Genomic DNA, 24930 nt, shown 5'->3' on the forward strand with positions numbered 1-24930 from the left:
AAATGTCTTACAATTTTATTTGTCAGTTATACCTCAGTACAGCTGAAAAAAAGGAAACGGTTTTATTCAAGTTAATGGACGGATTATAAAGAAAGGTTTTATATTCTTATTAGTCTTACCTGTTGGTTAGATAATTACATTGTGTGTTGAATCTATAAAAATAGATGTGTTCATAATATATATTTATTTAAGGTTGAGTGCATCTCAGTTCCCAGTTATGTATTATGACTATTACATGTGTTTTTAAAGTGGAGAATGGTCTGTAACTTGATTTTGTAAAATACTACTTTATATTGCTCCCTTTGTTGTTTACTCTTCTTAGCAAATGTGTGCTGTAAATATCCACCTAAAAGACTTTTTCTTTCCCTCCCTCCCTCCCTCCCTCCTTCCCTCCCTCCCTCCCTGTGTACCTACTCACCCACCTGCCTACCTCCCAGCAGTACAGTGTTTACCCAATCATCTGGGCAGCAGGGAGAGGCCATGCAGATATAGTGCAACTTTTACTGCAAAATGGTGCTAAAGTCAACTGCTCCGATAAGGTAGGTCAGCGGGATCTTTCCAGCTTCTAGTTCATATTATGTCCACTCAGTGTGTCTAACTTACAAGGATTTTCATATGATCTCATGCGGCTGCTCTGATGTATCTTATGTTTATATTTATTAATATATTTTATAAAGACACACGTAGGTGGGTTCCTCCTAGGTATTACGTACGTGCTAAGTGTCCTTCCATTGTCTTTTATATCACATTCATCGTTCTCAGGAAAATAGATAGGGTTGATTCCCTACCTTCATTATTTTCTGTTGTAGCTCTTCTTTCTACTGTGGGTCCTATCTGCCTTCTCTGTATTGTTGCCAGATGATGAAAATTTAAGTCTTGTTCTTTCTCTCTCATACTTAAAATCCGAAAGGCTTCAATCCCTGTTATGATGTGTAAAGATAATCCTTGCCTCCCTCTCTACCCTTTCTCCTACTCTCTCTACCCCAGACAACCTTCGCTCAACTATCAAATGACGCAGGTTCCTGAGTCCGCCTGTTTTTAACCCTCCACATCTCGCAGCTGCCCTTTCACGGTGTGGAGTGCCCTCGCATCCTCGTCCGCTTTAGCTTCTGTTCGTGCTTCACGCTCAGCTCATGTGCCACCAGCTCCAGAAAGCTCCCCAGGATTTTGTTCTGTTCATTTTGTAAAATCCTTAATACCCCAAATATTTGATAAATATTTATTTAGTTATTTCACTCTTTCTTGCTTTTGGAGGGCTTTGGTAGCTTCTGTGGTTTCAGGGCAAAGCCCAGACTTTTCAGTTGGACCCCAGTCTTTCTTCCCAGGTTCACTTCTTGCCATTCGTCTCCATATGCGCTAAGCTTTTGGATACAGAAGATAGTCTACCATTCTGTGAATTTTTTCTTTTATTTATTTATTTATTTATTTTTGGCTGCGTTAGGACTTCATTGCTGCATGCGGGTTTTCTCTAGTGGCAGTGAGCAGGGCTACCCATTGCGGCGTGTGGGCTTCTCATTGTGGTGGCTTCTCTTGTTGGGGAGCACGGGCTCTAGGCGTGCGGGCTTCAGTGGCTTCAGTGGTGTGGTACGCGGGCTCAGTAGTTGAGGCACTACTACTCAGTAGTTGTGGCTTGCGGGCTCTAGAGCACAGGCTCAGTAGTTGTGGCGCACGGGCTTAGTTGCTCCGCGGCATGTGGGATCTTCCTGGACCAGAGCTCGAACCCGTGTCCCCTGCATTGGCAGGTGGATTCTTAACCACTGCACCACCAAGGAAGCCCCATTCTGTGACCTCTTATGAATTTCTATGAAGTGCGTGTCTTTGTTTACCCTGTTCCCTCTGCTAGGAATGTTATGACCTCCTCTGCCTGATGAACTCCTATTTATTTTCTCAAGGCTCAGTTGAGGTGTTAGCTTCTCTGTTAAGTGTCCTTAACTTACCCAGTCACCTTAGATGCCCTTTCTTCTGTAGCCAGTGTTCACTGTCCATACCTCCGCTAGTGCACAGAAGTTCTGTTGGTCAAGGCCGTTATAAAGGTAGGTATTCATTAAACGTTCACTTCAATCTGCAGTCTCCCACGTAGTTAAATGTCACTGTGAGTATTCCTCTGTCTCTTCATTGCCTTATGAATCTCCCCAAAGATAAAGCATTGCTTTTATGCATGATTTACATTCTCTGATGTTTTTTGAATCACGTTCCAGCAGAAGGGGCTTTTGAGTGCAGTTTCTAGGTGGACCTTTATTTTGTCAGGTACAGAGGCCGATCTGGGGTGGCGGTTAGGAGCACAGACTGAAGCCAGGCTTGTTGGGTTCATGGGTCTTGCTCCACTTCTTAGTAGCTTTGTGACTTCGAGCCTGTAATGAACTTCTCAGGGCCTTGTTTGCTCATCTGTTAAAATGTGATACTGTGATTTGTACTTATTCTTCTGATAAGGATTACACACGTTAACTCGTGTAAACTATTTAGAACTGTATTTGGCACTTGGTTGTTACTATTTCAGACTGTTGGACTTTATATTTCACAAGATATGGGAAGCAAAGAAAGCTTGTTGGACATTAGAGGCTGTATGACATTATGATGGAAAAATTGTCACTGATTGTAAAAGTTAAAGTTAATTAAAATATATTTCATACAGTGGTTAATCCATCTATTCAGGAGAAATAGTATGGGAAAAATATGATTTATCTAGGATTAAAATTATGATTGGTATAAACCGTAATCTAAAAATACTCAAAATATGATTTTTATCAAAATTCATGGTGAGAGCTAGTTTCTTTTAATATACCTTAGATAATAATTTTAAATTTATTATTTCTTTAATAGTATGGAACCACCCCTTTGGTTTGGGCTGCACGAAAGGGTCATTTGGAATGTGTAAAACATTTATTGGCTATGGGAGCTGATGTTGATCAAGAAGGAGCTGTAAGTATCTTTTCTATTTTAACTGCTGGTAGTAGAGAGATGTTTTTAGTTTTAAGAGAGAGAATACTTTTTCCTTAGTATATACCTAGAAAAATTTCCCTATAGTTTCTAAACGATACTTAGAAAAACAAACATCTTCTGTTATCCTGGTAAATCTATTATACTATAGATATTATGTATTACACATATGTGCTTTTAAGGATTTATTGCTAATGCACATAAATTTTGGGAGGCTAAAACTATATGGAATATCTTTTAGTAATCTTAGTATAAATTAGAATACTCCCCAAATCAAATTGTTTGAATTACTATTGTGGAAAGAGTTTCTATTCTGTTAAAATACCTTTTCTTTAAAATTTTAAAATAATATCATAATTTTTTGATATTTTAATCTGTGACTTGTTTTCTCTCGTAGACAGATGTAAAAATATCAAAAATCAGTGGTCAAAACCTATATAGCTTAAACACTGGTTCAGTGTATCTTACAGTCCAGCAGTTGTGAATTCCTTATTGAGTACCCACTGTCCACCCAGCCCTGTGCCAGACGTGCTGGGGACACTGGAGAAGCCTGTCATATCGCTCTTCTCTTGAGCTCGTAAGAATATAGGTAAAGGAGATGACATTTATGCACAAGAAACAATACAGACTTCTGTTAACGTAATTATAGTTATTATGTGAGATGGATCATAAAGGATTCTGAGAAGAGCTGCTACCAAATCTCTGGCTGCAGTGTAACAAAAGTGAATTCTGAATCATCAAAAGTGACTTCCTGGCATAATACCAACCAGCTCCTCCTATTGTCCATATTGACAGAAGCTACTCATTGATGACCTTCAAGGGGTATATAATATTTCAGTGGTGTGCGGAGATAGAGCATGATTCTTACCCAGCCACGGAAGTCATACCTTTCACTTGCCTCCTTTCTGGACAGTTTATCAAGTGGATGAGTGGCTTGTCTCTATGATTACTGACTGCTGAGGAATCTGAAAAGGCTATGTTATTTTAATATTGAGAGAATTATGGCTTAGTTCTGGGGGCTGATATAATAACTGAAATATTTCTGTAAGGAAATTGCATGGTATCTCAAACTAGATCAAAATCTCAAGAATAAATTTTAATATTTCTTTTGTAATGAGTCAGATTCTTCTATTATGAGATTTTGTTATAAATTAAATGTGCAGTTTTTAAAAGAACCACGAAAAATAAGACAGTTTTGAAAATGTGGTTTCTAGATCATTGTGGAAAACAAAGGAATATGTTATACTTTTATTGAAATATTCTATAGCTTATTAATTCATTGTTTTACTTCAGTTTTTCATATAGATTTTATTATAGACAATTCTTTGAAGTCTGATTGATTCTTACTTTGGATTATTTAACTTAGAATGTGTTTAATTTTGAATCATCCTGTCAGCTATTTTATATGTCAATACTTTAGTGAGAGGGTTTGTTCATTGTAAATGACTCCAATTTTGGATTATCATTTAAAGAATTGAATGTCGTTAACAGTCCTATTGACTGAAGAGAATTAATGTATCTTCAAAAATGGAAAATATGCTTCTGGCCACTTTTGGTCTGTTTCTGGTCATTTATATTGGCATTTTATTATCAGAAATAACTGTTAATAATAGGCCACCTATTTGAAAACATCAGTTTTTTGACTATAGAATAAATTATATGTTTTCTGAAAGTACTGATTTCTTGGGCGTTGTTTGATTTGTAGAATTCAATGACTGCACTTATTGTGGCAGTAAAAGGAGGCTACACACAGTCAGTAAAAGAAATTCTGAAGAGGAATCCAAATGTAAATTTAACCGATAAGGATGGAAATACAGCTTTGATGATTGCATCAAAGGAGGGACATACAGAAATTGTACAGGATCTACTTGATGCTGGAACATATGTGAACATACCTGATAGGGTAGGTTATCTATTTAGAATTTGTCTTTCAGTGGTGACATTGATGGAAGGTTACCGTAACTTCTCACCACCTTTCAAGATTCTTCCTGCATGACATACATTTAAGATGTTTTATTTCTGCCTTTAGAACTAATAAGTTAAAACCTGTCCAATCTTTGTGAAGGGTGTTCTTTTAAATTTTTCAAAAATAATGCTGTTATTGAAACTGTGATCTTGAAACCATCCTAACTATAGGTGTTGTTCATGGCTGGTGTTATTCATTGTTCCAAGGCTTCAAGTCTCCCACCCTTACACCTAGAATTTTCAGATTGGTATCTCTTGCTCTCACCTCTTCTTGGAAGTCTACACTTGTCTGTCTGACTCCACTTGAACTGTCCACTTGAATGTCTAATGGGCTCCTTAACTTACAGCAAAACAGGTGTCTTGTTTGTTTCATCCCACACCTGCTTTTCCCTCAGTCTTCTCCCTCTCAGTAAGTGGTACCAGCATCTATCCTGTTGTTAAAGCACCAGATCCTACACATTAGTCCTGATTTCTCAAGACTACCCAATCCAAAGTAGCTACCCGGTCACTTTCTATCACATCACTGTATTTTATTTGCATTACATTTATCTGATTTCTTATTTGTGTTTATTGTATGTTGTCTGTTAGTCTCCTCTAGGCTATAAATTCTCTCAGAGCTGGGACCTTGTCTATCTTATTTCCTAGTGCCTGCAACAGTGCATGGCACATCGTAAGCAATGAAATATTTATGACCTTTTATTAATTTACTAATCTGAACCTACATTAATGCTAATATTCTCAACTAAAATGTGTCTGCCATGGGTTTATTTACACTTTTAATGTAGTAGTTAAGGTACTGCATCATGGTGCTACACTTAATAGTCCTCGAGGACCTGCATCTTGATATAGAGCCCACTGGGGCCCACTTAGGATTGAGACGAGCTGTAGCTCATGGAATCACCAACCCAAACTCATACAACTGATTTGTAATTTAGCAGTCAAAGAAAAGGCCATTTACAGTATTTGAACTAGGGGAAGATATAATTAATAATGATTATTGCTTGGTGGATATAATTTCAGGGCAGAGATGTCCTTATGAGGTCATGAACTTCATCTAAGCCTTGTACTGGGGGGTGAGTCAGTCTTGTGCACTGTTGGCCTGTAATGCCAAATTGATAGAATATAGATGCTCTTCTGGGAACCAACCTTCTCCCTTAATTAAATGTGGTTATAAACCCACAGATGGCTCTAGCTTTATATCTCCCTTCTTTTTAGAATCCATGGCTTTTGTCATATAGCATTATTCCAGGGGATTTGTATTATGTAATTTCCAAATGTTCATCTGGTTCATTGACAGCCACGGTGTCGTTTTATTTAATTTACATTTGTAATGGGAGGTTACCTTCAAATAGAAGGGCTTATTGTTCTGGGTGACTTATCTTTCTAAACTTTTGTCCTGGAATTTCAGGTATGAATGTCCTCATTTTGAGGTATAAAGTCTTCTGTCCCTTATTCTGAAGGCTATTAATATCAGGTATTAATATTAGTTAACTTTCTGTTATTTAGAGATAATTTTTTCCAAGAAATTTTCAGAAAAAATCTGTTATATTAATACATGACTAATTTTAACTTCAAAACAGTGTTTTTTTGTTCTCATCTTCAATTCACCTTTTTTTCTTTTGTCCTTTTAGAGTGGAGATACTGTTTTAATTGGTGCTGTCAGAGGTGGTCATGTGGAAATTGTTCGAGCACTTCTCCAAAAATATGCTGATATAGACATTAGAGGACAGGTGTGTGTGATTACAGGGCTGTTGTTATCTTAGTATAATTGTTTGTATATGTTGGCTGATCATAATGTCATTCTTCCAGTTTTCCTATGGAGACAAACGTATAAATCCTAATAACGTTTAATGGATGCCTGTATTATTAAGTTTCACTGCCATTATTATGAAATTTCTGTATTGATGTCAAGTTAGATTTAGATAGAAGTAAAGCATAATGAAACTCATGTTTTTCAAATACACCTCCCTTACTAATGTCTAAATATATTCAATTCTGACCTGAGTAGTTTATGATACCGAGACAGTTGGTGGCACTTTGAGTGCATGTGGCTTATTTTTTTTAGTATGCTTCCTCTGTTTTGTCTTCTTCATCCATATATTGTTCTTCTATTTCTGTTGTTTCATCTTTCTTCTCCTTTTCCCCCATTTGCTAGCCTTTCCCAGGACCACTTGGTAGTGCCTATGGATTTTGCTTAAGGCAGTCATAGCTCACAGAGCTGTAAAGGTTATTTATTTTAGGGAGAAGCTTCCCTAAAGTTGAGAATTTATCCAATATGTCAAGAGCTTTAGATTAAAAAAAATCTGTACTGAACAGCCTGTTTTGTGGTTGGAGAGTCTACATTTCTGCTCAGCTTTTTCCTTGTATTTAGCTTGTATCCAAATCCACTTTTGAATCAAACTGATAAATATTATGCCAAATGCCATGAAGGTCTTAACATGGGTCCCTTGCCTGAAGAAACATGTGTTTTAGTTAGGAAGGTTTTAGTTTGTTTTGTTTATATTTATTCTTATGTTTTTATGTAAACATCAAAAGTGATGGCACTTTTGGTATAAGATAGTATATGATTGATTGCCTAGTGAAAGGTTCAAATGTAAGAGTCTTGAGGTGGGGAAAGCGGGCATTTAAGGAGAGCTTTTAAGGGAAGGTAGAATTTGAGCCAAGTTTAAAAAGTGGGTTAGATAGGGAGAGAAAAGGAAGGCTCGGTAGTTCAGGCAAGGATAGTGGAATAATGGGATGAGAAAATTTAGGAAGAAGGGAAAGTGAAAGACTGTATTCCTTAGTTGGTGAATAAATCAGGTTGTCAGCGGGATGGCGGGGAGGGTGGGATGGGAGACAGAGAAATAGAAAGGGATGTAGTGCCAGAGAGGCCGGAAGCTAGGGTACAGTGTCGAGAAGGGAACTGCGTTGGGGAAATCTTGCTGTAGGAAAATTAATGTGGCAGCGGCAGAGAGTCATTCACTGTCTTTTGGGATAAAATCATATTTTCACTAAAAGTTGGTGACTGGATCACCTATTTAGACTTTTACCTATCTCCTTTGTGTCTGTTAATTTTGTTTTCCTATGTTTTAGTCAGTTTTTTTGTTCTCTACCTCTGCGTTGAAAGTCCACATGGATTTGTTTTTGGTTTTGGAACTAGATAGGATTTTAAAGGATCTGATGAAGATCAGTATATAGGTGCAGTGTAGAGATTAAGAAAGCTAAACATGGTAAAAAAACAATTCACCGTATGTTTGTGTAGTACACTCTTATGCATTATCTTTTGAAAAGATTGGGCAGTTGAAAAGCCAAAAGCCAAAGGTCAGAATATTTATGTGACTTACCACAGGATACAGAGCTCAGGTACTGATGACTTCCAACACAGTGCAGGGTCCTGAAACCTGTTCGCTTTCCAAAAGCATAGTTTACCTTATCGACTATGTGGGGTTGCTGCTTTCTCAGTCAAGAAATATTGAGTTTTCTTAGGCTTCTTTCATAAAGAATTTCTCACAAGTAAATGCAAGATAGAATAAGGATTAATGTTATTTTCCACCATGCTGCTTCTTGGTAAGATATATTAATGCTTTAATAGAAATGTTAATAATGTTTTATATTTACAAATAGAAGTTTTTAATGTTATATCTTATATGAAGTGATTGTTGATTTTTTTATTATACAGGACAATAAAACTGCTTTGTATTGGGCTGTTGAGAAAGGAAATGCAACAATGGTGAGAGATATCTTACAGTGCAATCCTGACACTGAAATATGCACAAAGGTATCAACGACATTTCTGTTCTCTTAGCAATACCTAGTGCTGAATGTTAGTACTGCTTATTTTTTTCAATTTTTTACAGTTTGATATTAGAATTATACTGTTTTAACTGGAAATGTTCTGTATTAGATTGAGGAGTAAGTTTATATCCTTTCAGGAGTTGTGTATTCACAGCAAAATGCAGTGTGTAATTTATTTTAATTATTATTTAATTTATTTTAATCAGAAAGTACAGTATCAGCCCTTCATAAATTGTGGACAGATCATTTCCCCAGAATTATTTTATGCTCCTGTTGTTTGGAATGCAGAACACATTTCCTTTTAAAAGATCATTGTGTGTGGTTATTGGTTCCCCAAACCAACCACTTTTAGTCTATTTTACTCAAATCATGTGGAAAGTATAAAACTGTATAAGACTTTAGTGATTATATTTGGCTTTACATGTAATAGTTGTCCATGGGGAAAATATATTTGGAGTTCTGGATTGAAATGGCAGGAATGAATAAAGCAAACTTACGGAATCACCCGTAAGACAATCCTATTTCATCCGTTAGAGATTTGGAGCAGCATCTTCTAAACCAGTGGTGGTAACCTCAGTGCCCTGGGGCAGAGCTTTTCCTGGGATACCTTCTGCTTTGCAGGTGGTGGCTGCTTGGAATCTTGTTTCTTTTTCGTTTAGACCTTTGTGTCAGCTACTGTGACCACACGTGGCTTCTGACCAGATTTTGCTTTTTCTCAATTCAGTGCTGAACTGTGGTCTCTTCTTATTTTTCTTAATTTGATTTTGAAAGCAATTGTAAACTCCTTTGAGGTTTCCCAAAGGCATACTGCTTGTATCAGATTGTTTCCCCCTTATACACAGGTCCTGAGGTGCACAGAGGCGCTGGTAAAAACATCTGACAAATCTAGACGCTGGCTTGCCTGGACATTGACAGGCTAGGTAGTGGGTTGCTTGGGTGAGGTGGTCAGAACGGGAAGCAGCCTCTGGCGGAGCTGCCCCAGATGTCAGTGGTGGGACCTGGGGAAAGACAGTTAGTGGTGAGGGGCAGAAGCGGCTGATAGGTAGTGGGGCACATCTCTTGCTCTGCTGAGTGATATAAAAGTATTTTGATACAAGTGATTGGTTGTGAAAGGAAAAGCACTTGTTAGTTTTTCCAACTATGTTTTCTTGAGAACATTTTCAATATAGACTGGTCAGATATTTGAATTCTTGACACGTGTGTTTATGTGACTTTAAAGATTTAGGAGTAAAGGTATTAATCTGGCAAACTTTCTTATGTGTGCCCACAGGATGGCGAAACTCCTCTTATAAAGGCTACCAAGATGAGAAATATAGAAGTAGTAGAGCTGCTGCTGGATAAAGGAGCTAAAGTATCTGCCGTAGATAAGGTAAAAACATCAGTGTAGAGAGCAGGTTTTTTTTGAGGGCTATAGGTAGACTGACTGTATATCCGGTGGGTTTAATGGGGGTCTGATTTTATTTTGTGGAGGGAGAGATTACTTGCTGGGGCTATTTGTGTGGGATTTGGATGCTGTGAGAGCTTCTTGGCTGTTCCGAGAGCATGCTGAGGAGTGGGTGGGCTCAGTACGCAGCAAAGCAGCTGCTTCAGAGGTTCCCTCTATGGCTCAGATCAGTTACGGCGAGCTGCACTGACCACCATGCAAGGAGGATGTCATCAGGTGTGGAGCTTGTTCAGAGAAACAGGAGGAAAGAATCCAAAAGGGGCTGGAGAAGATAGACTCTCAAAGGAGACTGGCATTCATGTTCACCAGCAGGAGAGATGTTCTGCCATGTGTCCTTGCCTTAATCCTTTTAGAGGAATGTTCATATTTTCCATAATAAATTTAACTCTAAATTGCTTAATACTTCATATAGAATTGATTCCTGGTTTTAGTTTGTCTACATTTTAAGCAGGATTCTTTCTCTACTTCAAACTGATTTCCTCACAGAAAAGAAGTGAATTGATTTATGTGTGAACTAAGAAATATAAATTTTTCCCTCTGAGTATATAATATGATTTGGGCTCTCCTAATCCATAATAGATTGATGTCTATCTTTTTATTATTCATGAGGCAATTAAATAAAAAACACAGAATTAATATATATTTGCCTTTTATTTTATCAAGAAACAACATTATTAAAAAAAGCACAGGGCTTCCCAGGTGGCGCAGTGGTTGAGAGTCTGCCTGCCAATGCAGGGGACACGGGTTCGAGCCCTGGTCTGGGAAGATCCCACATGCCGCGGAGCAACTGGGCCCGTGAGCCACAATTGCTGAGCCTGTGCGTCTGGAGCTTGTGCTCCGCAGCAGGAGAGGCCGCGATGGTGAGAGGCCCGCACACCGCGATGAAGATGAAGAGTGGCCCCCACTTGCCATAACTGGAGAAAGCCTTCGCACAGAAACGAAGACCCAACACAGCCATAAATAAATAAATAAATAAATTAAAAAAAAAAAAAAAAAAAAGCACAAAAAAGCCTCCCACCTATTATTACCATATTAGTGTATTTATATATGGTATATATATTAATGTATATTAATACCATATTAATATAAAAGGAAGAAAATATAAAGAAAAATTTTAATCTTAAAAGTTAGGGCATAAAGTCAAAGAGAAGTTGTTGAAATTGAATATACTTAACTTTCTAGAAAACTTCTGTATTGCCTGTTTTTCTCATTCTGCTGTTGACTACTTTCTGGCACTGATCCCCTAATTTGCAAAAGGAAACCACTGGACTACGTGCCCTTTAAGGTTCCAATGGCCTCGTTAATTCTGTAACATGCCATTTATAAATAACTGTTTCATACTCATTAAAATCCCTGAAGGACCCTGTCTCGGATCCTGTTGTGTGTGCTTTGTCTTGAGTCAGCACATACTTGCTGAGAAGCACATGTGATACCTGGAATGTTCTTGGAGTGAATGTGCATTCATTCACACGTACTTACAAAGGATGGATAAGGTGCTATCCTGCTCGAATTTGGAATACAAACTTGTAAAAGTCTTGAACCTGGCTCTTCATAAAGGATTACATAAAAAAAAATTTAAGAATAAAGGTTAATGTTATTTTTACCTGGCCCATCACCAATCTCTGTTTATCTTCGGCATAGTGGCAGGGTGTGTTGATGTCTTCTCTGCATTTTCAGAAATTTTGTGTCTGGCTGAAATGTTACTGATGATATTTCTTCCTTCTCACATGTTTGGGGATAAGAAATGGAGTTCAGGTGGAGAAATAAGATGATGAAGTTCAGTTTAGATGTGTTTAGTTTGAAGGCTAAGGCGTTCAGGAGGCTGTGACCGATAGGGCTTGAATTTGGGCAAGAAATCAAGGCTGGTGATAGGAATTTCACAGTTAGTTACCAAGAGATAAGAGCTGCATGGGAGTGACTAAGATCATCAGTTTGGAAGAAAGATGAAAGCTGAGGTCAAACTTTCCTTACAGCGTGTGTCACATTCTAGTTTGTTTTATGATTGTGCACGTTTATCCAATCTCCTCCTGTTACGTTGTAACTTAGTTAAGGCCATGGACTGTTTTGTCTATCATCTCCATATCCCCCACAGTATCCAGCTCAGTGCCTTACTATATAGTGAGCTCAATATGTAGCTTTTGTGCCATATTTAGGATATAGGAAGGGAATCTAGAAAAGGAAGAAGTAGACCTGAGGCAGAAGAGGAGATTCAAAATCACTATAAGGTTGTGCTATAGAAGCCACAGGAAGTGAGTGGGTGAGAACTGAGAATTTCATTTGTTAACTTGTGGGTCATTGTCTTTAAGAGAGATGTTTGTGAAGTAAAAAGTGGAGAACACCTTGCGGACTGAATTTTTTTTTTTTTTTTAACGTATTAGTTTTCCTTAGTGTTGGATGCGAATACTAATATGATGGAGATTCTAACAAGGGAAGAAGGCAGGTTGATGTTAGGGAGCCGTGAAAGCTGAGGAGAACGGAAGAAGTTGTAGTAGCCAGAGAAGGATGGATTCAACACAGAGGACTCCAAGGAAGAGAATGTAGGGAACTAACATAATGGTGACAAAGGGCGTGGGGAAGGACGAGGTCGCTCGTGCTAGTGGAATATCAGCATGGATTGGGAAGCTTTCTAGACAAATGGAGACCACGTTGTGAAATAGCATATAAATTAGTTGAGGAAGGTGGTTGACATCTGTGGACAGTAAGTATCTGGATGATAGATGGTTACTGACCTGTGATGGGGGTGGATCCAGGGCCTGGGAGGAGCCACAAGGTAAAAGCCTGTTGCTTGTCCTCTTTCGTTCTAGAAGGCTGTGGGAGAAGTCATACCTGAGGGAAGCTAGGGAAGGAACTAGAGAAAGAAATTGTGGGGAGGATACAGAGATAAAAATTCACATTATTTATACATTCTATATGAAAAATATGAAAAGTTTGGATTTTCTGTTATTTTAGAGAAACATGAACATTGTTACTCTGTATATACTATATGTAAGAAATGTGAAAGTTCAAGTTTCTTGCCACTATTTTACAGAAAGGAGACACTTCTTTGCATATTGCTATTCGTGGGAGGAGTCGGAAACTGGCAGAACTTCTTTTAAGAAATCCCAAAGATGGACGGTTACTTTATAGGCCCAACAAAGCAGGCGAGACTCCCTACAACATTGACTGTAGCCATCAGAAAAGTATTTTAACTCAAATATTTGGAGCCAGTAAGTATTGGGTTTTGTACCTGACTGGGCTTTTAAGAAATGAATGTCTATGAAAAAATTAAGAGACTTCCAGCAGTTTTGCATTTCTCACTTAACTGAAGATTATAAAAGTTAAGAAAGTTATTACTTTACTGTAGAAAAATAACTTTTCCCTGTCTAAAGCTGTTTGGATTATATTGTAGCATTCAAATTAAGTACATTCAGAGTCAACAATCAGCTTTTAAGACTTCTAGAAATCTAGCCTACTTTCCTAAAACTCTCTTCCCCCTCTTATTCTCTCAGGTATACTTTGTGCTTTTATCAAAACGCACTCTGTTTTCAGAGTGTGGCTCTCTACCTTTGCTTGTGCTGTGTCCTCTCCATCCCCATGAATGTTCTTGTTAAAATCGTCTCTCTCCAAGGCTGGAGTCAGTTGTCTTGTTCTCAGTGACGTTTTAACTGATCTGCCTAACCAGATACAATTTTTGCCTCATTTAAATACTTAAGCATTTGTGTTTATATTTCCTTTTTTAATACTTATTATAATGGCCTTTTATTTATTTTTTTTTAAACTTTTTTTTTTTAAGTTTTTTTTTCCCCCCGCAGTTGCATTTTTAATTAATTAATTAATTAATTTATTTTTGGCTGTGTTGGGTCTTCGTTTCTGTGCGAGGGCTTTCTCCAGTTGCGGCGAGCGGGGGCCACTCTTCATCGCGGTGCGCGGACCTCTCACCATCGCGGCCTCTCTTGCTGCGGAGCACAGGCTCCAGACGCGCAGGCTCAGCAGTTGTGGCTCACGGGCCCAGCCGCTCCGCGGCATGTGGGATCTTCCCAGACCAGGGCTCGAACCCGTGTCCCCTGCATTGGCAGGCAGACTCTCAACCACTGCGCCACCAGGGAAGCCCTATTTTGTTTCTTTTAAAATTTTCTCCCTTATTTCTTCTAGAATTTTCTCCCTTCCAGATTCCAAGTTATTCAGGGCAGGGATTCTTTCTTCTTATCTTGTATCCTCTATAATATCTAGCACATAATGCCTTGAATGTTGTACTAAAATAGTTTTTGCTTGTAAAGGATGCACATGAGAATGTAATCATTCACATGTGGTCTTTTGAAATACGGAACAGTTTTCTACTAGAGTTAAAAAAGAGATATGTTAGTCCGAGAAACCAACAGGAGATAGTAGAATCCTGCCACTTTCCAGTTTAGCTGTTTACTTACATAAGCAAGTATGATTCTATTCAACATTATGAGTTGTATTTTAAAATATTTTTTTCTGATGATAATAATAATGCACACATTAAATTTTAAGGATTAAAACACGAATATAGTAGAAAGTGCAAATTTCCCATTGTCCTTTATCTCCTAATTTGTAATTGTTTGAATGACTTGCCAAGATTTTCTTTATATTTCTAAAAATGTTTTATACTATGTATATAGCCTTAAAAAACTTGAGATACCATAATATAAAAGTTTTAAATAATGAACTATACCATATTTTAATTGTTGCATAATCTTTCATTCTAAGTTCTAATAGTACATTCAGTTCTTTATTGATGAATATTTGGTTTGTTTTGCTGTTAAAAGCTAGTGCTGGGCTTCCCTGGTGGCGCAGTGGTTGAGAATCTGCCTGCCAATGCAGGGGACACGGGTTCGAGCCCTGGTCTGGGAAGATCCCACATGCCGCGGAGCAACTAGGCCCGTGAGCCATAATTACTGAGCCTGCGCGTCTGGAGCCTGTGCTCCGCAACAAGAGAGACCGCGATAGTGAGAGGCCCGCACACCGCGATGAAGAGTGGCCCCCACTTGCCACCACTAGAGAAAGCCCTCGCACAGAAACGAAGACCCAACACAGCCATAAATAAATAAAAATTAAAAAAAAAAAAAAAAGCTAATGCTGAAGTGAACATCTTTTTTGTATGTATATCTGTTAACTCTTATTTTTAGGATTATTTTCTTGGAATAAACTCCCAGAAGTAGAATTGGCAAGTCAGTGGATGTTCAGTTTTGATAGACTTTCCAAAATGGTTGTAACAATTTCTCCTTCCTTAGAGCATGCATGATAGTGCAGTTTCCTGCAACCTTGCTAAAACTGGATATTTCTGGCTTCCTTAAGCTTCCTGATCAGATCAATAAGAAAAAATTTCATTTTAATTTGCATTGTAAAATTATTAGTGAGATTGAGATCTTTTACTATGTTCATAGGCTATTTGCATTTTTGCTATTTTCCTCTTTGTATCCTTTGCTCTCTTTTTTCTTGAGTTTTTAAAATTATTTAAAAATTGATTTTTGTGTCTTTAAGGATATTGATCCTGGATCCAGCCTATATATTGTATCTCTCTCCTGTGCTTATTCTTTGTTTATGGTGATGGGGTTTTTTAATTCCCCATCCAAAAGTTATATAAATTTGTAGTTTACTTGTTGGTCTTTTCCTGCAATTCTGGCTTTAGTATTATATTGAGAAAGAAAGGCCTTTTCCACACAAAGATTTTTATAGTTTTTTCTTTTATATTTTCTTCTAGTACTTTTATAGTTTTACTCTTTACATTTAATTTTTTAATGTTTCAGAAACTTATTTTTGTTAAAGTATGAGATGCAGAGTTTTAATTTTATTAAAAAAAATGGATGGCTTACTTCTCCCAACACCACTTACTAATTCATCCTTTCCCCACTGATTTGAAATGCCACATGTTAATATCCTGTGTGAGTTCTGTGATGTTGTAATTATTGTAGCTTCAGGATAATGTATTTTGATTCTTCTCCAAAGACAGCTACTTTTTGGTAGTCTTTAAATTATTTTTCATAGCTATTTTTGCATGTTCTTCTTGCTTTTCAGTTTTTCAAAATACTCTCATGGAATATTATTATTGGAATTGCCTTAAAGTGGTAGATTAATTTGGGAGAGAATTGCTCTTTTTAAGTCGTTGAACCTTTCTGCCTGGAACCATAGAATGTCTCCTTTTCTCTGGTTATCTATTATTATTTTCACTAACATAGCCTTTAGATAGGTATTATACATATTAAAATGATTCCGAGGGACTAGTTACTGTTTTAATCATTTTATTGATTCTAAAATGTACTTTACTCCACATTTTAGCATCCCTGAACTTGGAATATGTCTTATAATTGATGGGTAAGAAAGCATCATGTCATAATTTGGCAGCACTTTTTCTTTCTTTGTTGTACATAATAATGATGCATCTTATAATTAGTAGGTATCTTAAGTTCTATGAAATATGGTATTAACTTAAGCACCTCTGAACCTATTTTTACACAGGTCTAACCATTTAAAATAAGTGATTTTCCTCAATTAAGTAAACAATTAATAAATGAAAATTGATGCTCCTTTTTAATAGTAATGTCTTTAATGCAAGGATATGGTGTGTTTATAATTACAGGACACTTGTCTCCTACGGAAACAGATGGTGACATGCTTGGTTATGATTTGTATAGCAGTGCCCTGGCAGATATTCTCAGTGAACCTACCATGCAGCCGCCCATTTGTGTGGGGCTGTATGCACAGTGGGGAAGTGGGAAATCCTTCTTGCTCAAGAAACTAGAAGGTATAGGGCATGTTTGTAAAAAGTCTGCATGTATAACAAAGTTTTCTCTTGTGTATTTTTTTTTTTAAGTAAAGAAGAATAGAGGTTTTTTTTTTTAACATCTTTATTGGAATATAATTGCTTTACAATGGTGTGTTAGTTTCTGCTTTATAACAAAGTGAATCAGTTACACATATACATGTGTTCCCATATCTCTTCCCTCTTGCGTCTCCCTCCCTCCCACCCTCCCTATCCCACCCCTCTAGGTGGTCACAAAGCACCGAGCTGATCTCCCTGTGCTATGCAGCTGCTTCCCACTAGCTATCTATTTTACGTTTGGTAGTGTATATATATCCTCAAGTCCATTCTCTAGTAGGTCTGTGTCTTTATTCCCGTCTTGCCCCTAGGTTCTTCATGACCTTTTTTTTTTTTCTTTCCTAGATTCCATATATATGTGTTAGCATACAGTATTTATTTTTCTCTTTCTGACTTACTTCACTCTGACAGAGTCTAGGTCCATCCACCTCACTACAAATAACTCAATTTTGTTTCTTTTTATGGCTGAGTAATATTCCATTGTATATATGTACCACATCTTCTTTATCCATTCATCTGTTGATGGACATTTAGGTTGCTTCCATGTCCTGGCTATTGTAAATAGAGCTGCTATGAACATTTTGATACATGACTCTTTTTGAATTATGGTTTTCTCAGGGTATATGCCCAGTAGTGGGATTGCTGGGTCGTATGGTAGAAAAGAGTTTTATGTATGGGTATGTGGTTGATCCTCCGCACTGTTATTTGAGTTCTCTTTCTAAAACAGAGATCCAGCTGTGTTATAGCATACTTTAAACCCCTTCGTAGCACATTCCCTGCGAATGCTGTTTATAACCATCCTACCCAGGCCCTTCACAGACTGTCAGTTTGCGTGAGCACCCCTGCTGGGACTGCCCCCTGCGTGTGCTCAGGGCTGTACGCGTAGGGGCTCTCTGCGCCCACACGAGCCCACTAGACCTTCCTGAGTGGCCTTCTCTACTAGGAGCTTCCTGGACAGGTCCCCCACCTCCCTGCTGAGCCCCACTCCTTTTGTTTGGCAAAATCTCACTCGTTCTTCAAGGACAGGTGTCAGTATTGCCTGTAAAATTCTTGCTAAGTTTTGTAGTAAGAATGCCTTGTTAAGGGCTCATCTGGACTGAGCGCACACCTTTAAGAGCAGTGATCCTCAGATGTAATTGGAGGGAGGAGGGGTGAGGAGGAGCAGAGAGGAATGGTGGTGCTAGCTAGGTATAATAGTTTGAAGACACATAACAGAGTAATAGTTTTTAGTTTTATATCTGGAAACAGTACCTTGTTGATTGTATAATACAAAGCACAAGAATAAATACCAACAAAATCTTGACAGATGGGAATATATGAAAGAGGATTTTGTGCATTTTCAGTAGGAAGCAAGAGAGTGGGTAGGACAAGGGTCAAGGGTAGAGGTACCTCTGGGGAATGAGATTCTTATCAGAAGAGAACATTGGTTAAAATGATTAAGTAGCAGCATTCTATCTAGGGACTTGGTAAGTGCTCAGTAAATGTTTATATTGAAAATGTGAAATTTTCAAAATGTTTGAAGTTGTATTTCTTAAATAAAACAAATAATGTTTTCATATTAATTTCTCTTTCAGATGAAATGAAAACCTTTGCAGGACAACAGATTGAACCTCTTTTTCAGTTTTCATGGCTTATAGTATTTCTGACCCTGCTCCTTTGTGGAGGGCTTGGTTTATTGTTTGCTTTTACGATTGACCCAAATCTTGGAATAGCAGTGTCATTGAGCTTCTTGGCTCTCTTATATATATTTTTTAGTAAGTCCTTGCCTTTTGTCTTTTTCAAAAATGTAGAGAATGTCAAAACTCATTGTTTTACTTAAAATTGTACCTATATCTTTCTCCTAAAGTCTGTAAGAGGTTTTCATAATTAGGTGAGAAAATTGATTTTTTGCTATTTTGTAAGTTGGCCTAGAGGAACATTGTCCCCAGCCTGGCTGGTACAGCTTTAAAAACTAGTGCAGTACTTGTTAATATTGAAGCAGAACTTTTATTTATTATACTTTCCCTTTTATATGTTAATTAATGATTTATATTTAAATCTTTTTCTGAAAATAAGTTTTTATAGCTGTTGTGGCATGCTCTTAATCATTTTGACCATGACTGTAATTTTTATTTTATCTAAAAGCAAAGTAATAGATATATATAATCCCTGTTCTCAGGAGTGTCTTCAGTTGCAAGAAAGGAAATAGATTTACCTTTGGAGGAACTACTGGTAACTTCAGCAGTTGCAAGTAGTGATAAAACCAGTCTTTTACGTTTGAATCTGAACTAAGGGTTATGTTTCTGTTTAAGGCATTATCTTTCTGATTGTGTTTCTTATGTCATATTTTAGTCAGCTTACTTTCCATTTTTCACATACCTGATGTATGTTGGGGGAGGTTAATTAATTGAGGAATTCTTTGAGGAGTAGTTAGGAAATGGAATGGGACCATGAAAATTATGTAAGTCTACCCGTTACTACTTGATACTTGACTGTTTGGAGAAAAGAGGATGCTTGACTAATGATTGTTCTGGATAATTTTGTTTTAAACTGTGAATTTCAGTTGTTGTTTACTTTGGTGGACGAAGGGAAGGAGAGAATTGGAATTGGGCCTGGGTCCTCAGTACTAGATTGGCAAGACATATTGGGTATTTGGAGCTCCTCCTCAAATTGATGTTTGTGAATCCGCCTGAATTGCCAGAGCAAACCACTAAAGCTTTACCTGTGAGGTGAGTTGGTCCCTTTGACAGAAGTAACTTTTAATAAGATGAAGCAAGTAAAAGTTTATAATGCATCATTTCTCAATGTATATTCCAAAAAAACATTGGTCCCTTAAACTTTTTAATGTGAGAAATAAAGCAAACAAATACTCCCTGGTCAAATCTGTGTGGGAAACACTTCATATTATAGCTCCCTCTTGTACATTAAAGGATCAGAGACACCTTTTCATAAAGAAATCAATTTAACTTTGATTTACCATATTTTATTTGAGCATAAACCCATGTTCCCCCCCTTATGACACCTGTTATCAACCTTTGGACAAATTTGAAAAGAGTGCTGGTCTATTTGAAAAGAGTGAAAGGAGTCCTGGCATCTCTTTACATCAGGGTGTAACTTCGGCAACTCAGCTTGTGCTCCGAGCTGCTCTTTCCTCACCTGTGGAAATATATTTACCCACTCCTCTAAAATTATTATTAATATCAAATAGGAAATGTATAAGAAATCAGTTCAGAAAAGATGAGAAACATGTAAGTCAAAGAGTAAAGGAAAGCTAGAGGGCTCCAGAGGAAAGTAAAATGAAAAAAAAAAAAAAGTTTAGAACACTGAAAGCAAAAGGAATTCAATAGAAATTAGTAAAATAATTAGTAATAATTAGTTAAATATGCACTAAAAGATTAAGAATTTAAAAATTATTATAAGATAAAATATGTTTAAGTTAAGCTGAAAGTAAATAGGCCAAACCAGATAAGACATCAAAAGTATAATATAAGAGAGGAAGATAAAAATAAAAGTTTACAGGTAATTGGCACATAGGAGTAAGTATTAAGAAAAGGATATAAAATGAGAAGTTAAAATGAAAAGCGTAAAAAGAAAACGTACAGAGTGTAATAAAAGAAATGGAGAAGATATTTTTACATAAAATAAAAACACTTTAATGAGATGGTATTTTTTTAAAAAATTAGAACAATTAAACTAGCATGCATATACATAGTACAATGTGATCCTAGATTGTATTTTGAAAGCAATGCCTATCTACAGGATTGAGATGAGAGTTTAGTTTAGGGGTAGAAGGGAAGAAAGGAACTAATGCAGAAATAATATCCATTCAGAGACTCAAAATACAAATAATTCAGTTATTTTGCAGAACAACTGTGAAATGAATATTTTATAGCTTCTTTCTAAATCCCTGGTAGATGTTTAAGCTATAAATAAAACATTCTAAAGCTTGAGTTTTTAAATGGCATTCAATTCTTAATTACTATAATATTTTCTCAAGGTTTTAATCTCTTCGGTTGGTGCTTAGAAAACTTTATGCAGCATTTTTTGGCTGATATGGGGTGTCACCTTTTAATCGTTGTATCATGAGATCTGTTGAGATGTCTGATTCCTTGGCTAAGCTGTCATAATCTTTTTCCCTTTCTGCTTTTAGTCAGAATTACTTCATATAAGTCTACCACATTTAACTTTTGTTATTGCCTTTTCCTGAGAAAGGTATATAAGATGTTAGAAATGGAAGATACCTAATTACAAGTTGTTTTCCCTCCTTAGAATTTTAAAAACAACATTTTGAAAGAGACATGAAGAAATACAGGCTAAATGATAGAGATAACATATGTTGAAATCGTTTCTTTAGATAGCTGAGTAACATTTTCTTTCCCCTTTCCCCAAGGTTTTTGTTTACAGATTATAATAGGTTGTCCAGTGTAGGTGGAGAAACATCAATGGCTGAAATGATTGCCACCCTCTCGGATGCTTGTGAAAGAGAGTTTGGCTTTTTGGCAACCAGGCTTTTCCGAGTATTCAAGACTGAAGATACGCAGGGTAGGACCTCCTTCTCTTCTTTGTGTGTATGTAGGGCTTGAGGATGGGATGGATGAAATGCATGAAAACATGAATTGAACATCAGATTCGTCATATGCTGTCACCGTAATGATTGAGATTTTCTGGATGCTTGACATGTTAAAACCATTTGTTGTATTACAGGTAAAAATAAATGGAAAAAAACGTGTTGTCTCCCATCTTTTGTCATCTTCCTTTTTATCTTTGGCTGCGTTATTGCTGGAATTACTCTTCTGACTATATTCAGAGTTGACCCAAAGCATCTGACAGTGAATGCCGTCCTCATATCAATTGCGTCGATAGTGGGATTGGCCTTTGTGCTGAATTGTCGTACGTGGTGGCAGGTGCTGGACTCTCTCCTGAATTCTCAAAGGAAACGCCTCCATAATGCTGCCTCTAAACTGCACAAATTGAAAAGTGAAGGATTCATGAAAGTAAGCACTCACTGCTTCTTAGAAAATAATCCTGGGAGTTTCCTGGTGATCCAGTGGTTAGGACTGCGCGCTTTCACTGCCGAGGGCCGGAGTTCAATCCCTGGTCGGGGGGAACTAAGATCCCACAAGCCGTGCAGAAAATAATCCTAATGTGAATATGCTCCCCATGACCATGGGGCTTTAGGGAGTGTATTCTCTAAGTGTTAAAGCGTTGCATTTGTGTTTAGTTTTACTCTAGATTTTTCCTATGAAAATACATATGTGAAGTGGGAAAAGTTACAAAAATAACATATTTTTATAAAACAGACTTTTATAAGATACTCAAAAAGTTGCAGATTATTCCACAGTTGGTAATTACTACCTAATAATACAGGTTGCTCTAGAGCCTGGTAGAGTAAGCAGATTGAACCACTAAAACATATAAGATAGGAACATACTTTTAGAACAGAAAAGGGCTTTATACAATTATCTGCAGCCCCTTACTTTGATCAAGGTCACATGCCATCAGGGAGTCAAATGTAGTGTGGTATTTAGATCATTTGGATTTGCATTCAAATATGTCTTCTGACATTCAGAGCATGTGATCTCAGCAAGTAAGTCACTCAACCAAGTTTGTCCTTTTAAAATGGATATGACAGTGTCTACCTTATTGTAATAAATGCTCTAATTTAGGTGAAACACTCGCTACAGTTTTAAGTGGAACCAAAACTGGCAGTGAGGACTTCGGATTTCTTTTCTTCCTTTAGCTGACTCTCTGTCAGGCTTTTTAAGAAATGTGCTTAACTTTATCAGATTTCAGTGCTTTGTATCCTTTCTTTTGCACAGGTTCTTAAGTGTGAAGTGGAATTGATGGCCAGGATGGCAAAAACCATTGACAGCTTCACTCAGAATCAGACAAGGCTGGTGGTTATCATTGATGGGTTAGATGCCTGTGAGCAGGACAAAGTACTCCAGATGCTGGACACCGTATGTCTTAACCAACTTGAAACTTGTCATTGTCACATATGTGGCAGCCGAGAGGAATCGCTTCATGAATATCTCAAGTGGAGTTTGAATAATACTTCCTTTGTAAAAACAACCATATTTTATGCAGAAACATAGCAAGAGTAAAAGTTTCATCACAAGCAGATTTAAACAATTCTAGCTTAATGGCAGTGTGAGGAAAAAAGTGAATAGAGGGTCTCTAAAGTCCATAGTGTGACTCCAGCTTTTCTTTGCAGATAGTTATGGTTAGAATAGAGATAAGGGTAGGGAAACCACAGAATTTGTAGAGTTCTGTTAAAGTAGGGCACGTCAGTGGCTCTCTGTAAGGTGCGTTATAAGCAACAGTGTGTAACTGTGGTCGGAGACCAATGTGTTTAGTACGTCATATATGTTCATGAATATTTCTCATGTGTATTGATCTTACCTCTTATGTAGACCATAAGTGTCTCGAAATATGACAGGATTAATTGTTTTCTCTGGAGATTTTATCACTGTCAAATGTTGAAAAATTGTCAGATGGTGACAAACCAGATTGAGACTTTGGTAAAATTTGTTTTCATATAGAATAATACTTGAATGAAAAGGAAATGTTATTTTAAAAATATAGTCACCAAAGGACAACACAGATTTTGAAAAGGTGTTTTATTACTTTGGATAATTTAAAATTTTTATCTTATAACTATACATCTTACAACTATACATTTCTTCTACCACAGGTCCGAGTTCTGTTTTCAAAAGGCCCATTCATTGCTATTTTTGCAAGTGATCCACATATTATTATAAAGGCAATTAACCAGAACCTCAACAGCGTGCTTCGTGACTCGAACATCAATGGACATGACTATATGCGCAACATAGTTCATCTGCCTGTTTTCCTCAATAGTCGTGGACTAAGCAGTGCAAGAAAATTTCTTGTAACTTCAACAACTAATGGAGATATTCCATGCTCAGATAATACAGGTAAAGATCAAGTTCCTCAGGTACTTTGGGTTTGAAGTAGTTCTATAGTTTTTTATGGTGCATCTCCTTTTACCTTGAAAAATATTGTTCATATTTCATTACTCTTTAAATACCACATACAACAGAGTTTTAATACAATGGTGCTTTCTTGATAAATTCTTTAAGGGATGCAGGAAGATGCTGACAGGAGAGTTTCACAAAACAGCCTTGGAGAGATGACAAAACTTGGTAGTAAGACGGCCCTTAATAGACGGGTAAGTTACCTTATGTTTTGAGCCATTTGTTTGTATTGCTATTATTTAAATAAAACCAAGGTGATGCCACGTAATATTTTATAAATACTGCGTTGAGCTCATCAAGTAAATTTTATCATTGGATTTCCTTTCAGCTTCAGGTGGTTTTTCAAGGAATGTCTGAACCTAGAGCCATAATAACTGTAAATTATATATGAGTGCCTGTCCTCTCCCAGCCTGCTCTCAGCCCAGGTGCCACTCCAGACTCCAGACCAATTGAATCAGAACCTCTGAGAATGAGATTTTAAAGCTCCCCAGATGATTTCATCGAGGGTTAGAGAACCACTGGGTTCATTCCAGGTCGAGTTGTGTTCATTCCAGGGACCCATGTCACCATAGCTGTAAGGGAGAGAGAGGCTCGTAGTGTGAGAACAATTCCTTGCTTTGTTTTCCTGTTGGCCTTCCTCCTTCCCTGATGTTTGTGAGATGTGTACTCTTTTTTTTTTCTCCCCACATAGTGATTTTGTGCCTTTCCCAGTCCCTTGGTTTTCTCCTGGAACACCGTAGTTTCCCTGTCCTACCCTATCTTTAGGAGCCTTCTTTTGTAAAGAATAAGGGAGTATTACAAGGCAGGAAGATGTCCGCTGGCAGGTAAGTTATGGTGGTAGTGCTGCTTAAGGATGGCTAGGTTGGGCTAGCATTGGCGCCATTTATTTTCCCCCTAGTTTGCTAACATTAAATTGGGACATTTTACATTTTAAAAAATGTGTCTTCAGTGATATTTTGACGTTATGCCTCTACCATGTACAAGTATGGATGTGAAAATAATATTATGAATGA

The 24930-nt window shown here is 37.2% G+C and overlaps 1 protein-coding gene across 11 annotated transcripts in view; it reads left to right on the forward strand.

Moving 5' to 3' along the window:
- The window catches only part of KIDINS220 (kinase D interacting substrate 220), a 108496-nt gene that overhangs the window by 19291 nt on the left and 64275 nt on the right, over positions 1-24930 (forward strand). For 8 of the 11 annotated variants that reach the window (XM_059942268.1, XM_059942267.1, XM_059942276.1 and 5 more), the window contains exons 6-20: positions 438-539; positions 2821-2919; positions 4643-4840; positions 6534-6632; positions 8561-8659; positions 9947-10045; positions 13149-13326; positions 16701-16865; positions 18515-18694; positions 19483-19648; positions 21310-21461; positions 21624-21913; positions 22739-22879; positions 23614-23857; positions 24023-24111. In XM_059942268.1, the coding sequence (XP_059798251.1) occupies positions 438-539; positions 2821-2919; positions 4643-4840; positions 6534-6632; positions 8561-8659; positions 9947-10045; positions 13149-13326; positions 16701-16865; positions 18515-18694; positions 19483-19648; positions 21310-21461; positions 21624-21913; positions 22739-22879; positions 23614-23857; positions 24023-24111 (2301 nt within the window). The remainder of the gene's footprint in view (positions 1-437; positions 540-2820; positions 2920-4642; positions 4841-6533; positions 6633-8560; positions 8660-9946; positions 10046-13148; positions 13327-16700; positions 16866-18514; positions 18695-19482; positions 19649-21309; positions 21462-21623; positions 21914-22738; positions 22880-23613; positions 23858-24022; positions 24112-24930) is intronic. The other 3 variants (XM_059942269.1, XM_059942271.1, XM_059942275.1) reach the window with 1 other exon arrangement.

This window comes from Balaenoptera ricei, chromosome 13 (genome assembly GCF_028023285.1).
Source record: "Balaenoptera ricei isolate mBalRic1 chromosome 13, mBalRic1.hap2, whole genome shotgun sequence".
Lineage (NCBI taxonomy): Eukaryota > Metazoa > Chordata > Mammalia > Artiodactyla > Balaenopteridae > Balaenoptera > Balaenoptera ricei.